The following is an 18,350-nucleotide window of genomic DNA, read 5'->3' on the forward strand; positions in this document are numbered from 1 at the left end:
GGCCCTCAGGGCCCAGCCTAGGGGTCTCCAGGCCTGGCTTCCCGGCCCTCAGGGCCCAGCCTAGGGGTCTCCAGGCCTGGCTTCCCGGCCCTCAGGGCCCAGCCTAGGCTCCAGGCCTGGGGAGGCCAGCTCGGGAGGTCCCGCTTGGAGAGCTGCTCCTACAATAGCTAAGGCACACCACAGGCAGGAGCACAAGGCGCGACTCCCTCCGCAGCAGGGAGCCAGCAAGGCTTCCCCAGGAGTGACTCCCCAGCCTCGGAGCTGGAAGAAGAGGGGGAGAGCCTCGGGGGAGGGCGAGGAGCCCCAGGCTGGAGGAGTTCAAGGGAGAGCGAGCTCAGCAGAGTGCGTGTCTGGCACATCCTCTCCGCTGTACTGAAGAGGAGAGAAGAGGCAATCATCCATCACAAACACACACCCACACCGACTTCCAGGCTCCACGGCTGAAAATTCATCAAAATTGCTGAGTTCAAACATTTACCTCCCTTGAAAGCCCTGGAAAGGCCCACTCTCTGCTCCCTGGCTGAGCCCTCAGAAAGAAGGCGCTGAGCCTCGCTGGGCCTCCCCCTTCTCGGTGGGGGGGCAGTGAGGACCCCCAGGCCTGGGGCGCCCATGACATGGGTCTGGCCATGACTAGCGGCTCCTCCACAGCCTCTCCTTCCCCAGGCAGGTGCCCCTGTCGGAAGGCGCTTTCATTAGGATGGAGTTCCTTCCCTGCAGACTCACTACTGCTCCGCTGCAGGTCAGACCAGGGACCCGGAGGGGGCGGCTCGGAGGTGAACGAATGGGCTAGAAAAGCTCTCTGGCTGACCTTCCTCCGCTGCAGCCCTGGGGAGGGCTTTGGGACGAGCAGGCAGAGAGCAGGGAGGCGGGGGGCCCTCTGCTCACCCGTAAAAGCACTGGGCCTCAGTAAGAAGCACCCCCGCAGCTCTTAGAGACCCGACACGGAGGGGAGCCCGGATGAGACGGAGAAGGGGACGCCGGTCCCTGCCCTCAAGGGGCTCACAGTCTGTGGGGGACCTGAAGGAAGCCAGGAAGGGAAGATGCAAGAAGAAGAAGGAGTGAAGGAGAAAGGGGAGGTGGGAGGGGACGGACTTGAGTGACGAATGAACGCTGCCCAGGCTGGAGGGCCGGGGACGGAAGGGATGCTTGGATTTGGCCCTGGCCGTGGAGCCGGGAGTTTACTGACGAAGGCGGACTTGTCCAGAGAGCCCAGGGAAGGATGGACCGGGGCAGCCAGAGGCTGGCAGCTGCTGAGAAGGCATGGCTGGTGCCAGGAGCAGCGGAGGCGAGAGAGGTTACCAAGGTGGAATCGGCAGAGCCTGGCATCAGGCTGGACATGGGGGGTAAAGACGGGGAGGCGTTGAGGACAACTCGGCCGGGGCCTGGTTACGAGGAGGAGGATGGACGGTGCCGGGTTGAAAAGGAAAAGATAAGGAGTTCAGCTTTGGAAATGTTGAGTTTAAGACGTCTACAGGACATCCAGGCTGAGTGGTCTAAAAGGCAGAAGAGAGGAGGAGGTCCGCGGTCAGCAGAGGCTAGGGCTGGATGAGTAGATCTGAGCAGGACGGACCAACTTCACATGAGGGAGGTCTTCCATGATCATCAGGATTACTATTTTAGTCTGGCCCCTAAAACCAAGCAGGCCAGAAACGTTTCCAGCAATTTAAGGCCTTAAGAGAGTTTCCTAAAGACTGAAGGCACGAAGAGACTTACTCAGAATTATAGTCAATGTGTTGGGGATGGGGAACCCTAACCGTGGCTTCCCAACCTTGATGCCTACTTTCTATGCATGCCGTCTTCCCTTAGAGGCCTCTGAAGTCCTCTGTGCTGTAATCTGAAAGCGTTCCTTTTTATTCACTCATAGCGGGCTGTGGGTGATCACTATCCCTTGCTAGTAAATATTTTTATACTTAAAGATGGCCATGGAGACCCTGCTTAGGAATCCATTGAGCCAGTTTCTCAAAGTCCAGGGAACAAAGGATCTCTGTTAAAGAAGATAACAGACCTGAGGTAAAAAGGTAAGTTGCCAAGAGCATGGTATTTTGAAGACCAGTCCCGTCCTCTATGGCTGACACAAGGATCTGACTTTGACTAGGAGAAATCATGTCCACACGCAGCTTCCTACACAGATGTCCTGAATCCCCCCCTCTAAATTTGTGTTTGATCAGAATTCCGGTAAATGATTCCCTTCCAAAGGGCGAGGACTCTGGCTGACCATTAGAGTGAATCCTTTACAGGTACTTCAGATCCCTTCTGGAATACTGGCTGCAAGGGCGGCTCCAGCCACATTTTCTCACAAAATGCGGCCATTAAAGGATAAATGGCAAACAGCACCCCCAAGTTTTAATCCCTGTTCTGTCCATTCTCAAAATTAGACCTTCCAAATCAGAAGGATGGGCCACTCCTTGTAGGCGTCATCCATGCCACCCTCCGTTCACCATGAGCCCACATCCTGCCAGTCTTTATCTCTGGTTTCACCTTCCCCACTGATTCTCTTACAATTCTCCCATCCCATCCATCCAGAATAAGCGGGTGCCATCGTTCCCCTTTATCTGGCCTCCCCTCTCAGCGCTGGAGGAAAGATCTTATTGACATGCTTCATTTGCACATCTCTCAGTGCAGCACCCGTTGGTGCAGAGAGTCTTGGGCTGCTAGCTTTCCCAAGGGAAAGATCCCTGAAGGGAGCGATGCCCAAACAGGTGCTTAATGGAGGCCTGTGAATGATGATGGCCATTGAGGAGAGGAGGAGGAGGAGGAGGAGCTTGTGTCTCCTCAGGGATGATGAGGGCAGCAGTGGAGAAGAAAGAGTGAGCGCATCATGGCCAGTTCACACCTGACTTCAGCTCTGACAGAAATGGGAGGAACAGAGTGGAGAGGATTTCAATGAAGCTAGAGGCGTGTTGCTCTTGGAGCTTTCCAGTTCTGCAAAGTTTTCTGTCTCCCATCCTCAGTGCTTGTCCCACTCGCCGTCTTTAAAGGTACTGCTCCTTGGGCCATGACCACATGAGTCTCAACTGTGCGCCCTACTAACATCCTGAAGCATCTTGGAAGGCCCAGCCAAAGAACTGCTTAATTGGCTAAACATTCAGAGACCTCTTTTCTAGGAACATCTTGCTCCACGCACTGTAATAAAAGACCATTGCAAGGATTTGAGAAAATGCAGCAGCCATGGAGAACTCAAAGGCCCAGATGCTGAGTCCTTCTGGTGACAGGAGTCTGCTTTACATCAGACATTTGAAAGGTAAATCCAAACAGACTGGTCACTTGGTGCCCACGTCCAGTTCCCTGATCAAGTCAAATAAGGTCCGAGAGGGGCAGGCACGTCACAGAGAGTGCAAAGCCAAACCTGGGCAGTTTTTGTATTATAAGCAAAGTAAAAATGCTTGGCAAGATTTTTGTCTATCAAGAGGACAAAACTCAAACTATATAGGGCCCCCGTGATGCAGCCCATTGGCCAGCACCTTGTCATAGGAACTTCACTAGAGATTTGAAGCTTAAGAGCCGATTTCAAAGCTTTTCTGGAAGGACAGCTGAGTAAGGTACTACAGTTCCTCATTTGCCACTCTATCAAGGTCCAAAGAATTCTTGGAATTGGATTAATTCTTTCCACAGCCTTTTCTTTTCCCTTTTTAACTCCTTGCTCAAAGTGATGGCATCAGATCATTTGATAATATATCAGTTCAAACCCTAGCAAAAAAACTCATGGTAGTAGTGCAGGACCCAGTGGATAGAGACAAAGGTGCCAAGAACAATGAGAAAACTCAAGAGTGGTCAATGCCTGGGCTTAAATCTATCAGCCTGCAACTGGCTGCACTGGAGGGCCAAAGACTGTAGAGGTGAAATTGGTGCTATTCATCCCCACTACAAGCTACTCCCTGCTGGGCTGGGACTAAAGATGACCACTGGCCCATATTACCACAGAGCCTGAAGGATAAAAATGCAAGGATCTCGGGGAGGACATTGGCTCTCTTCCTCTCCTTCCCACCCGAGAAAGATGTTATTTCTTTACCAGCTCATTTTTATCTCCATGGTGCTCCAAGATTCAAGGGCCCTGGACCTCCCTCCACGTATGAGGGGCTGGTCTTGACAGGGGAGGGGGAGAGACTGGCAAAGGGAAAGAAGAAAAAAGTGAATGGCTTCATCTCTGCCACTGCTGACTTTCTGCCAGGTTTTTTTGGGGGCTATTACTTCATAAAAAGATGGAGCCAAAATAAAGAAATCTCTGCTGCCCAACACATGTATGGGACACAATCGACATAAAACCACAGTCATTTTATTCTGCTCCAGACTGTGGAGTTTAAAACCAACATTTCAAGGAGTCAGTCGGCCTTTCTGGGCCCCCCAACTTTAGCCTTCTCAGCAATTAGACTGCAGCAGCCCTTAGCAATCAAACCTTGTGTTCTCTGTGCTGACAATTTCCTACTTGAGAACAGTGAGTGGTTCCCAGCCATTCCCTATAAAAGCAGTCAAAGAGCTCAGCCAGCCAGACCCTCCACAGGCCAGGCCTGGCTTCTCCTAATTCTGTGGGTCTGGGGCTCTCTGGGGACATGGATGACACTACCCAGAGTCAGTGGGGCAAAGACATAGACATTAAAAAAAAAAGCTTAATCAGCCATGGAGATCTTTTTAAAAACTGTTCTTTGGCTCCAAACTGGCTTCAGATACTTCCTAGCTGTGTGACCCTGGGCAAATCACTTAACCCTCACTGCCTAGCCCTTACTGCTCTTCTGCCTTGGAACCAATACTTAGTATTGATTCTAAGATGAAAAGTGAGGGTTTAGAAATTAAAAAAAAAGAGCAAAACTGTTCTTTGATCTGTGCCTCAACCGAGTGAAAAGGTGTTCATTTAGTGCAGGGGTCAGCAACCTTTTTGGCCGTGAGAGCCATAAACGCCACATTTTTTAAAATGTAATTTCATGAGAGCCGTGCAGTGCTCACAGTGTGGCTCCTGTAACAGCGCCTGAAAAAAAATGGACTTTATGGCTCCTGCAGAAAGAGCCATACGTTGCCGACCCCTGGTTTAGTGTATCCCTTATCTTCCCTTTCACATAGGCTGCTTCCAACCTTGGTCACCCCAAAGAGACCATCATTTACCAAACTTGGAATATTCACAGAGGAGGAGACTGAGGCTGGGAAAGTGGAATCAACTTTCCCAGGGCTCTGAGGGTCAGGAGAGCCTTTCAGTCCAAGGTGCCTCGGGAAGACGGTTTTGTGGAGACTGTGGAGCCAAGAGGAGGAGAGGGCAGCTGGAAGGATGCGGCCTTGAGGCGGGGAGGGAATACAGAGATGCAGTGGGACCAGAAGCAGTCAAGCCAATGGAGCGGCTGACTGGATGTGGGAGGGGGAGGGAGAAGAGTCAAGGCCACAACCTGGGCAAACGTGAGAGCTGGGGAAGGGGAGGAGATGGTCCCTTCAGCTTTGGTCTTGCAGAGATCTGTGCTCGACATGCAAATGGCTCTTCAGAACTGGGGCTGGGGACAGGGATTCGGGCCGAGAGAGGGATAATTTCAGTCTGTTTAAAGATGACACCAGCATCTAGAGAAGCCGGAGAACAAGAGACAGATCATGAGGCTGAGGAGGGGTTAGACAGATGAGGGAGACGGGAAGGGGGCACTACCTGTACTCACGGGAACGGCTGTAGCTGCCAGCCCCATACATGGACCTTTAAGTGCTGGGCACACTATTACCATAGTCTAGATCTCATTTGATCTTAATGGTGTCCATGGGAGGGAAGGGGCATTATTATTCCCATTTTTCTGTAGAGGAAACTGAGGCTTGGTAAGGTTAAATGACTTATCCAGGGTCACAAAGCTAGTGTTTGAGATTGAATATGAATTCAAGTCTTTTTGATCCCAAACCCATTGCTCTAAGCATCATGTGGTAAAAAAACAACAGAAAGTGATGCCATGAATGAAGCTAAGTGGGTAAATTAAGTTAATTTTCAATTAAACTCACAAAAGTCTATTTTTTCTTCCATCGTTGAGAAAAAAGAAAACCTTTAACAAATATGCATAGTTGAGCAAATTCCTGCACAGATGATGTACCCCAAATCTGTATATGTTTTTCTATACTCTGGATCCATCATCAGTCCTCTGAAATTGTGGCTATTTATTTCAGTGATAAGAGTTTTGAATTCCTTCAAAGCTGTCTGTTTTTACAGTGTGGTTGCTACTGTATAAATACTTCTCCTGGTTCTGCTCACTTCCTTCTCCATCAGTTCCTAGAGGTCTTCCCAGGTTTCTCTGAAACCATCCTTTTTTGACATTTCTTGTAGCCCAAGAGTACTCCATTCCATTTATATGCCATAATTTGCTCAACGACTGGTCCCAATGTGGAAATCCCCTTAGTTGCCAGTTGTTTGACACCACTAAAAAGAGCTGCTATATGTTTTTCTTGAACATAAGTTTCCTTTGGAAGGATTTTCATGAGGCGGCAGAAGGTCAGTGATATCAGTTAATAAACACTGAGAAGAATTCATCAAGTTTAAGAGTTAAGAACTTCATGGGACTGTGAAGAGAACAAGGTCAAGAGAATGGTAGATTCCAAAAATAGACTGTGAAGGCAGACAGAAGAATGAAATCCACAGGTGTAGACAATTTTTCTTATGTCCGTAAAAGGGGGAGGGGGGAGTCTAAGACAGTCCTTGATGGCAATGCAAAATGAGGAGAAATTTGAGTACATCTGAGGGTAGCAGGGCAGGAGTCAGGATTGGGATGACACCTATACTACCTACTTTACAAGAATACATAAATAAAAGTGCTTTGCAAATGGTGAAGTATTTTTAAATTGTGAACTCTTTTGACCATGATCATCCCTGTCCTCATCACCTACTATCAACATTTAGTGGTCCAGAAAAGATTCTGTCTTAAAGGAGTACTGGGGAATCCTTTTCTCATGTAAATAATCAGCCCCAATCTTGTACATTTTACAAATGGAAATTTTATATATTTGTTTCTTTCATTTGCATATTTATCCTGGCAAGCAAATATCCTCAACAGGGAATAATAATTAGCAAATCTGTGAATTATCCTCTGTTAATTGTTAATTTGTTTACTTAACAAATTCTGCCTTAATCCTAGGCCATTAGTGACCATTAATGAATGAAACCATATTTGCATTTTACAAGTTGGCTTGCATTTCACCCAGGAGAGTCAAGCCCAGGCAAAGTTTATTGGCTATACCTGTGGATATGGTATAAAATACAACCTGAACTAGTCCTTAGCCTTTAGAACTGATGTATAAGTAGAAGGAGATATTCATGCATTTGCTAATTGTTCTTCCTGGATGGATGTCACCCTAAGAGCACCAACAGTTGTTGAAAGCTATGGCAAAGGAGCAGTGTCTTTTGTACTACGTATGGAGTTTGTACATAGTGGCACCGCTTGGGGCTCTGCCATTCTGAATTGGGAAATGCCTATCTTTACAAGGGCACTAGGCAGATCTTTCAGCTTCTTTAAGAATAAACAGAATTCCTTACAAAAATTTAAAATTAAATTAATTTATCTAATATCTTCGTTTATGAATATGTTCCTCCTCTAATTATCCCTTGTAATGAAGAATAAAGAAGGAAAAATAATGAGAACTATTTGGCAGGTTATCTTCCCAGTGCAGGCAGCTTCCCATAGCCACAGTCCCCGCCTTTTGCAAAGAAGAGAAGGGGCATCTTGGGCTTTTTCTTCTTCAGTCATCATCAGATGGTTTGTCCAGAATTTTAGTTCTTTCCATAGACATCACTGTGGTCACTGTTGACATTGTTCTCTTGGTCCTGCTTATTTACTTCACTCTGCTTCAGTTTATGTAAGGGTTTCCAGTATTCTCTGTCCTCATCATATTTGTCTCACAGCTACGGAAGCATCAGAGGCTGGTCTTTCTGGCTAAAGCCCCAGTGCTCTACCCATTGAGCCACCTAGCTAGGACAAAGGGACTTTAGTCCGTGACATTTATGTACCACCACTTCAGTGATTCCCCAAGTCCTGGGCATCTATTTCAATCTCAGTTCTGTGCGAAAGAGAGAAAGAGAAGATGGGTACAGAGGAGATCCAAGGTGAAAAAAGCAATGTGAACAAAGGTAGGAAATTATAGGAAGGCCCTATTATAGGGCATGGTTTATAGTTGGTTTTGCTAGGTTTAATAGGGTTTAGCTTTTGTTCCTCTAGCATTTAAATGATTTTTATTAGTGAGGCTTTAAAAATGGAGGGGAGGGGGTGTTGCAGAGTTGGCAAGGTCCATTGCTTCTATGGAAAATATCTTAAGTGGAATGGGGAGCAAGGCCAGAAATGGGCCAAGGGGAGAGGATCTTTAATGTTAGAAATTTCTCTTTTATTTGGTACTTGATAGTGAGCCCTTGGACATTTTGGAGGTAGGGGTGGCATGATCTAAACTCCATTTCAGAAAGCTTAATTAGGCAGTGATTGGCAAGGTGGATTGGAATGAGGAGAAACAGGGAGACCTGTTAGAATGTTACTGGAGTAATCCAGCCAAGAGGTAATGAGGGTCTGACCTAGAGTAATGGAAATGAGGGGAAATGAGAGAGGGAGGGCATCTATTTAAGAGGTGGTGGAGAGGCAGACTCTATAGAGTAGAAGAAAGGCTGCTGAAATGGAATTCATGCAAAATGGTGATTTACTCCATGGTGTTGGGAGATGGAGAGTCAAAGATCCCATTTTTACAATTTACTAACTGCCTCTAGCACGCAAGACTTTGTGCCAGGTTCCAAGAATATAATGATGAAAGAAGATGGGGATCTTGCCCTCAAGATACATAAAATCTCAGAGAAAGGAAAAAATCTGCAAGCTAATAAATATGACAGAAGCCAGAAGGGGACTGGGCGGGGGGGGGGGGGGGGAAGGAAATCAATGCAAAGTCCTAGGAGGAATCTAAAGTAGGGGAAAAAGGTTTGGCTACCAGGAGAAATGGGCAAGGCCATGCCAGAGATAGTAAAGACCTTCAAGGAAAGGCACGATTTCACCAGATTAGAAGAGGGAAGAGAAGAGGGCAAAGTCTGCTTCAGGCATGAGCGAGCAGAAGAAGAGGGACAGTGAGTGTCACACTAGGCACACACTAGGGTTCAAAGCCTCGCTAGGCAGGAATACCACGAAAAACAACAGGAAGGTCAGGAAGCAGTGCTGAGTCATTAGGGTAGATGATCTGTTTGACTTGGGACATGGCAAGGAGTCTGAGGTGTCACTGATCGCACGCTGAAAGACTTACAAAGAACTTGATAAATGATGTCTCATTTTCTCCTTACAGCACCTTTGTGAGGCAGGGACTAGTATGATGAGAAAATGGAGGCATAGAGGCTTCCTGCCTCTAGTGAGGCCATAAAGACAATCCCCAAGCACATGAGGGGAGTAAGAAGGTTTCTACGAGTGTATGTGGCGAGAGCCATTGCTCAGAGCTGCCAGGCTACGCAGGATCCCAGACTATAAAGGCTCCCAGTGCCTGCCCAGAAGCAGGGCTCCTCCGGGCACTTGACATCAATCTGGGATTCAGACAATGGACAATTTATAAGAGTCCAATTTTAGGTGAACTCTAATGGCAATAAACTTGGCTTCCATGCTGGGCAGAAGAGCTTAGCAATCACCTACTCAGGAGTCCAGAGGCAACCAAAGATGGAGGAATCTGGGAAAGCCTTCCGAACCCGCTTCTACTATGGCAACGGGAAGCCCCGTGAGGGGGAAACCCTTCCTTACTTACAGAAAGCCACCCCTCCCCTGCCAAGGGCCATCGTCTCTGCTGACCTGCACGGACAGGACCTCTCTGGGCCTCTTTCCTGCTGCTTGCTGACGGCTAAAGGAGACCCGGGCTTCATCTCTGGCTTTGAATCTGAGCCTAAAAGGCGATCAGGGACCTGCTCCATCCCATTCACTTCTGAGCTGCTCTGAGAGAGCCTCCAGAGCAAACTGAAATCGTGAAGGACCCTGTGTTGTGGAAATCCTCCATGCGGAGTGGGCAGGGGCCTCCGAGGCCATGGCAGCCCCCAGCCCCACCAGAACACGCCTGGCAGCTCTCCACAAGGGCTCATCGCTCTGGGGCGCTAGGGAGCGGGGACCACGGCCAACTGAGGCGCCCCTTCCGAGGCGGTTTCAACAGTCACAAAGTTGCTCCTGCCACAGAGCCTGAATTCGCCTCGGCTCCCCGTTGTATCTGTGCTCCCTGGGCTCGCCTGGGATCCCAGGGCTCTGCTTCTCTCCCCAGCTTTCTTCAGACATGTGTCTGGGCAGTAACCATGACAGTGAATACAGAGAGAGCATTTTACGTGAGCAAGAGCAAGGCGTAGCCACCGAGGAGCTGGTGGGCTGTCCTGAGTGCAGGGTCCAGCCAGACCCCAAGACCCGAGCTCAGGCCTTCCCAACTCCAGGCTTCCTTTCACTATAAGACACCACCTTCTAGGTCCATCCAGGTCTTCTCCCTGAAGGGCTTGGCGCCCCCCAGGGCCTATCGCCCACTTCATCACCCACTGCTGACATCTGCCACCTCCTCTCGTCTTCCATTTGCGAAGTCATTCGGGGAAGAAAGGACGACGCAGAAAGAAGTGACCTGGTCCAGGGGGCTGCGATTCCGGGGAGACTCCGGGGAAAACCTTCCTCTTCCTCCAAAGTATTTTTCTCACAGGTCATAAAGAGAGGCCAAAAGAAGGGGGCAGCTGGAGTCCTGCCAGAGCACGGAGGGGCCACTTGAGTGGCTCTCTGTGGCTGGCCCCCGAGGTGGGCTGGAGAGGTGACTGTCTCTTTCACAGCTGCTGCAGTCCTCTCCATATCCTGGTGCTGCTCCCGGCACCGGACCCCCTGCGGCCAGTACGCTGGGCACAGGGGGCCGTGAGCATTGCCTTCCTCCGGCAGAGGGAAGCGGCCCGACCTCCCGGAGAATGCCGGATGCCTCATCCCCTCTGTGGCCGAGCTCTCCACGCTGGGTCCCCAAGGAGTACTTTGAAGGATGGTTAGAAAGGGGGGAGATGTTATGCTTGAACTTGGAGGAAAAGGGGTGGGTTTGGGGTCACTTGATCTCTGCTTAGGACGTGATCTATTATGTGTGATCAGCACGGACGTGAACTCCCCCACGTTCCCCTCTGGATGAGGCCGGTGTTTCAGGAGCCTTTCTCCGGCTACAAACGCGCCGGCAGGCAAAGACTCCCCCGGCCCAGGAGCCGCTAGCAGACGCCTTGCAGGCGGTGGTCCTGCTCTTCAGGGGACCCTGTGACTGATAACAGGAAGGCTCCTACTATTTTACTGAGGAGGGAGGGGAAGCCAAGCCCAAAGGAGGGCCCTGCTTCAGGCACAGGGGCAGCCCAGAGCAGAGCTGGCCCCGAAAGGCGGCCCTAGAGCTATCTCCAGTCCCAGGAATGACTCTGCCCTCTTGGCTCCCTGGAGCACAGACCACGCCTCTGAGCTGGAAGGCTCAGGACAGGCCGTGCCGTCCCTCACCGTGGCACGAGCCACCAGAGGGTCGGACTGGGGAAGCATCTCGCTCACGGTCCCCAACCCCTGGGCCATGCATTCACTCCATTCCTGCCTCATTCTAGAAGCTCACTTATCAGGCCAGGAAACGTTGATGAAGCATCTATTAATGAGCCAGGCACTGTGCTAAGCCCTGGAGAAACAGAGCCCAAACCCTCCAGCAGCTCGTGATCCAATGCAGAGAGATGGGCAAACAGGCATGTAGAAACAAGATCATTTCAGAGGAATGGAAGCCACCAACATTAAAGGGAGGCTTGAGCTGAGTCTTGAAGGGGGCCCAGAATGCCAGGAGGTAGAGGTGAGGAGAGAGTTCTATGCATAAAGCCTGTCAGGGAAAACACAGAATCAGGAGATGGAAAGTCCTGGGCTTGGAGCATCATGGAAGCCCGCAGAGGATGTGGCATAATGAGGAGGAGGAGGAGGAGGATAGTGAGCATTTATAAACAACCCTGGGAGATGGGTGCTGGGATGATCTCCATTTTATAGAAGAGGAAACTGAGGCAGACAGAGGTGAAGTGACTTGCTTAGAGTCCCATGATTCCATAAGTGTCAGGGATTGGATCTGAACTCAGGTTTTTCTGACTTCAGGCCCAGAGTCTTCTCCACTGAGCTAAGCTGCAGGAATATAAAGGCTAGAAAGGCAGGAGGGGGCCAGATTATGAAGGACTTTTGGACACAAATGGAGGATTGTGAATTTGATCCTATAGGCCAGAGAAAGCCCCTTTTCAAAAAATAAATAAAAATAAAAATAAATCCCCCCCCCATATATATTTCAATCAAGGAGTGCACAGTCAGATTCTACTATAGGTGAGTGCTTTGCCAGCCGAGGAAAGGCTAGGTCAGGGCAACCACAGGCCGGTCGTGAGGCAATAAGGGGTCCTATTCCAAGAGCCAAAGGGGCACGTCCACGAGAGGGTGAAAGGAAGGCTTGGCAATGGGCTGGAAACAAGGGGGGACAGGGAGGAGTCAAGAACGGCATCAAGTTGCGAGCCCGGGGACCCGGGGGGCAGAGCTGCTCTCCCTCGATATAGGGAAGACCAAGGTTTTGAGGGACGACGTGCCAAGTGTCCGATGTCTATAGGACAGCCAGCTGGTGACGTCAGGGAGAGCCTGGAGATGGGCAAAGAGCTGAGAGCTGGCTAAGGAGATCTGAGGCTCGTCAGCATCGAGACGCTAAACGGAGCCCTGGATGCGAGGGGCCGAGAGGACCCAGTGAAAGGGCAGAGGAGCCCCGCGGGACCCCCGGGTGCAGCGAGGAGGCTCGGCTTTCCCACTTCCAGTCTGCCACCGTTAACGCCAGGGACGAGGATGAGGACGCCTGGCGCCCTGCCCCGGCCCCAGCAGAAGGCTGTTACTACGACAAGACGCTGAAGGACCTCTGAGCCTCCGCCCGTGCACCTCGCGCAGATTATCGCCTTCAGACAGTCCTAGGACGTGGGCACCCCTGATGCCCTTTCACAGGAGACCCCAGAGCTGCGGGGCGCACACAAACCCAGGCTCGCCGGACCCCGGGGCCGTGCCCTCCATGCTCTGCCATGCTAAATGCCCATCGAGAGGAGGAATCACCGGCCTCACCCATAAAATGGAACAGTGACTCCTAGAAGAGTCCAGCCACTGAGGCCGTCTCTCCGTCCTTGCACTCCATCTCTCCACCACTGTGCACCAAAGGCCTGGTGGTCCCTCTCAACGTCTCACCCCATCCCCAGGAGAGCCCGGGGCCTCGGGGGCCTACAAGTCAAGCTGGGAGAAGAGTTAGCACCAGAGCCAGGAAGAGGCTCCCGATTCCATGATATCGCCTGAGGCCTCCCGCAGGCCCCTGGAAGCCAGGCCCACGGGGGACGAGGCCCATGGGGGACGAGGCCCACGGGGGACGAGGCCCACGGGGGACGAGGCGAGGGCATGGAAAGAGCGCCTCAGAGTTGTTTAAGAGAGCGCCGTCGGCCCCCACCACCCCGGGACGGCTCTTTGCCCAGAGATCACTTCTGCTTCCTGAGTGAGAAGTCCTAGCTCACACCTCAGGCTGTAGCCTCTCCAATGAGCTTTTTTACGGTGGGAATCCAGAAAGGGCCAGACACAGGGATGATGGTTCTGGCAGGATGAATGGGCCGCTGGTCCAAGAGGAGAAAAAACCCTGGAGGATGAGGTGGCTTGGTGGGGGAGAAGGATTCCAAAAGGAAGCCTGGTCACCAGTGGCTATAAATACTAGTCTGGATATATACTGTATCTGGCAAGTCCAGCTTGTTACTGGAAGTGGTTTTTCCACTGAGGGTAAAATGAAATTAAATGATTATTAAATAAAAGTAAAATTTTTCCATGCGAGCAAATTGGCAGTTAGGCAAGAGAGGAGTGTTCACAGCCTCAAGTTTCCTTCTCCAGTGCCCCTTCCCAGCTCTGGGGTGGAGGCACCCGAGGAAAGGTGCTCTGAAAGGAGCACGTCGGAGAGGAGGGCCGGGCCTTGGGGCTCGGAGCTTCCTTTCGCTGCGGCCGGTTTTCTGTCTCGGCTCCCAGCAGCACGAGCAGCAGCGTCCATGGATAACGAAAATCCGAGTTCCTCCGGGACGGAGGCAAAGAGGGTTAATGATGGTTTCTCCCGGCTTCTTGTTTGTAAGGCAGCTGTGACTGTGCGATGGAAATGCTCGGTGTTTACTTGAGGCTGTAGGTGTACGAGTAGGGGAATAACTGGTCTAGAGGGAATGTCACCAGTCTAAGCTAAAAAAAGCCCTGTAGATCTCGAGATGAGTTTGCTGCACAAAAGCGGCCGCCCCAGAGCCCCATTCAGGAGATCTGATGCAATGCCCTTTTCTGCTGCTTGTGTAATGGGGTTCATTCAACTTCAAGAGAAAGTTAAGCATGTAGGAAGTAAACAAGCCCGGGCCCAAGGAAGAGAAAACAGCCCCATCTCCCTGAAGAGGAAACCCTTTGGAAAGGAGGGCAGTTCTTTAAAGGGCCCAGGGAAGGGCGAGCGCCTCCGCTCTCCGAGGAGAAGGCGCTCTCTCGTGTGCCTCCCGCTCGGCCGAGGGCTGGGGGTGGGCCGGCATTCACGCACACGGTTAGATGAAGAAGAAGCAGCCAAAGGCAAGAGGCGGGGAGCTATGTGGACCGTAACAGGCTTAGCTCAGATTTGGGGGTGCGGAAGGGAGACAGGCCATTCTACATAATGGACAGTCACTCTCCTTCCCAGTCACTTCCCAACAGATCCTAAACACACTCTCCTCTCCCACCTAACAGGTCTTTCTCCTCTTCTCTGTCTAGCCACTTCTCCCATTCCAGGAAGGCCTCGGTAACTCCTCGGGCCTCGCCGCTCCTTCCTAATCACTGACTCTCCTCCTAAGCAGGGGTCAGCTCTAGAAAGAGAAGAGGCATCAAACAGGCTGGAATGCTGAAACATGGTCAGAGGAGCCTAGATCCAGATCTACCAATGTAGTCCAGTCCCCTCTTTTTTACAGAGGAGGAAACTGATGTCCAGGGAGCAGAACTGTATGTTACAATTCAGTCCAATTCTGGCTTGCCTCAAGTGCGTTCTAGAAGAGTAGCAATGATGAATACTCCGAGAGCGAATGGAGGAAGTCCTCTATGCCAGCAGCCTAAGCAGGAACTTAAGAGCCTCTGTGACACAGATCCTTGTGTGCAAGGGTGGTGTCTAAAGCTGAGACACAAGCCTACACCAACTGGCCTAAGCTGTATGCAGAGAGAGGTGAGGGCGGCCAAGTAGGGTGATGGAACCCACACTGCAAATGTTTAATTAGCATCCAAAATATGTTCACCTGGAAACTCTACAGTCCCACCACCTGCTCGCCTCTCCTGGAGAAAAAGGCAGAATCTGAAGGGAGATGGCAGAGGACAGATCCACCTGCTACAGCGGGCTTCCTTCCTAGAGGAGGAGCAAGCGGTGAAGGAAGTCTGGGCCCCTCTCTAGGGGAATCCAACAGGAACCCATCATGGCCTCTAAATCCATTATTGCTGCCACACCATTTAACATTGGGATACCTAATCCAGGGCTAGGCACACAGCTCTCTGAACTTTATCAGGGTCATTCCGGATGGGATGTTCTAGAGTGCAGAAGTCTAGGCACTTTTTAAGGCGCCTTGGTGCAAAATCAGTATGATTCTGAAAAGGGCCTCTACCCTCCCCAGTGTTCCAGCTGTGGTAACAGCTTAGGAAAGGTGAGCTCTGAGTCATTTCCCCAGTGATATAAGAAGAGATTCCAAAGGAAAAAGTCAAAATTAAAGCGTACCATCAAGTTATCTAGAATTTTGTTTTCTACCCCCCACAAAAAACTCACAACAAATGGGAAAAATAGAAAGAGCAGGAATAAATACAGGAGAGAGTGGGGATTTGAGCAGGCATCGAAGCTCGCTGAGAAGATCTTCCTGGAGGCCAGCCTGGCCTGGGAGCTACCCTAGGCAATCCTTGCCAGTTTAGTTTCAGGGTCAACGTTTCACGCAAACACAAACTGCTTTCCACTGGGACCACAAACCCATTCTGAGTGGCCACCCTTCTCCCAGGAGCACAGAAAAGAGGAGAAGCACCTCTGGTGATGTGCCATTCCTGAGAATAGACACTGTGGTCTTTTGAACAAACTCAAGTTGCCGTAGAGTTTAAACGATGACACAAAGGAGAAATAACCAAGATTCCACTCCAGGAAACCCAAAGAAAAAACCGCCCACCTGCCAATCTTACAACCATCATGGGGTTAACAACCTGAGAACTCCAGGTGGGGAGCTCCATAGTGTGGGAAGAGATACTCAGTCTCATTTGTGACCATGCTGAGAACAGACCCTAAGCGGAAAGGAACCCACAGCCCCTCCTGGGCCCCCCAAACAAATATTAAGTTGACACACGTCTCTGGGACGCGGCTTGAATTCTCAACCCTTGGTGGGTCTATAGAGCTGCCGCAATTTTCTGTTTCCCGCCCAACAGCGCTTTCCAAAAGTGTCATCAGATGACAGATGACACCACCCATCCGTGAGGACTCGGAGGTGGCTCAGGCCATCCATTATGGGTTCAAAGCTGTTCTGGCATGAATCGAGTCGCAGTTGCGAGGAGATCATCGATACAAGGGACCCTACAGCTTTAAGAAATACTCTGGGCATCTCAAAGTTTTCAGAATGCAAACTATGTCAGCCTTGAAAACAAGGGGCACTGCATCATCATGGCAGGCAGGAGAAACAAAGCCGGCCCCCTTTTTGGAACAGACAAAAAAATGATTGTTTTAATAGGAGAGAAACATCAGTCATTGACTCTACTTCATTCACACTTCTCTCCAACCCCATCCATCTTCAGAGCTAAGAGATGACAGAGCCCAGTTAATTCCTCCCCCCAACTCTGCCCCTGGCCGCCCACCCCAAAATCAGCCAGGCCTCTCGACCTGCCCATTTCACTCCAGAAAGAGCAGTTCCCCAGCATCGCCCTTTCCCCTAGATTAGGCTGCCAAGCCTTAGCGATGCTCAACTCTCTGCCCTACATCAGACCACCATCCAGGGGGACCCTGTGACATGGGCATGACGGCTGGGGCGTTTCCTAATCATCTTCACAAACCATCACTTTGTCACTCAAGGATGAGAACTGTCTGAGACCAGGGAGGTGTGAGGGGACAGGAGGGAAAACCCCCCAACAAGCCAAACCAACGACCCAGAATGCAAATCCCTTTGCCCTCCTGAAATGTTTCTCCCAGCATTATCTGCAAACAAAAGTTCTCGAGGCAGGCGGTCTCTGCATCACTGCCTTCACTGTGGGCAACACCTGCTTAGTGTCAGCTTGCAGGGCTGGTGTGTTATCTTTGTGCTGTGTCTGCAGAAGCTAACTCCAGCACAATGGGTCACATCACTTGGGGGTCACTTGAGTCCCTCTACCCTCTGGGTCTCTCCTCCCACTCTGCCTCCCCCTCCAGCCCTGCCATTCACCTCCACCATAGCAAAGGAACCCAGATAGCTAAAGAAAAGGGTGGCCTCAAACACAGGGAAAAACCCTCAGGTCTCCAGTGTGAATCGCCAACACCAATCCCCCCTTTTCCCTCCCCTTTTCCTTAAGACCTGATGGTCTTCAGTCACACATCTTAAAAGAAAAACAAAAAACAAAAACACAAAGACTTACTTGTCTCAAGTCGATGAAGGCCAACTGCAGCGTGTCCTCCTGGAACCCAGGCACCGGGCCGGATCTGGCAAACTCTGTGGGAAAGAAAAGAGGATGAAAAGCGCCTTTAACTAACCATGGACAGGGAGATTGGCAGACGGATGACGGGGAAGACAAGAGAGGCTGGGGGAGAGGAGGCCCGAGCTTCTAAGGAGGCATGTCTCTCGCCCTTCAACTTCTTTGTTCGCCCTTCAAAATTCGTGTCATCAAAACACCATTAATTCCAGCGTCCTGACAGCAAGGAAACTGTACTAATTCGACCTGAGAGTTATTCCCATGAGCCGCGCTGGGCTTCAGAGTATTTGTTTTGTGAATGGACAAACAACTTGCAAAGGAGAAGGGAGGGGGAGGAAAAAAAAGAAGTTTTTCCACTCCATACAATAAAATCTTCAGCTGTGAACCTCTTTTCAGTTCCGAAAGCTATTTATATTTTAGGTCGCTCAAGGAATTTTCTAATTTCACGCCTGTCACCTCATTCCCTAAGCATTTATCAAAAAATATTCCCTACCATATCATTAATTATGCCCTCGCTGATTATGTGTATTATCTCACGGGTATGTTATTGCCAGCATAGGCGTGCACGTGCACACACATACACACACACACACACACACACAAAGAGCAACAACTGTCCCACTTCTGCACTCAGTTTTTCGGCACAGGACCATTTCTGGATAGGAAAAGGCCTCCTGGAATACCCTTCATGCAGAAAGCAAGGAGAACATTTGCAAATTTCTAGTTTCCGGTACCCCGACCTCAAAT

General features: G+C 50.5%; 1 protein-coding gene across 4 annotated transcripts in view; it reads right to left on the bottom strand.

The window, feature by feature from the left end:
* Positions 1-18,350, bottom strand: part of EXOC6B (exocyst complex component 6B) — a 643,271-nt gene that overhangs the window by 139,861 nt on the left and 485,060 nt on the right. For all 4 annotated transcript variants that reach the window (XM_044663035.1, XM_044663036.1, XM_044663033.1 and 1 more), the window contains one exon: positions 17,550-17,623. In XM_044663035.1, the coding sequence (XP_044518970.1) occupies positions 17,550-17,623 (74 nt within the window). The remainder of the gene's footprint in view (positions 1-17,549; positions 17,624-18,350) is intronic.

The sequence above is a fragment of the Gracilinanus agilis genome, chromosome 2 (assembly GCF_016433145.1).
Source record: "Gracilinanus agilis isolate LMUSP501 chromosome 2, AgileGrace, whole genome shotgun sequence".
Lineage (NCBI taxonomy): Eukaryota > Metazoa > Chordata > Mammalia > Didelphimorphia > Didelphidae > Gracilinanus > Gracilinanus agilis.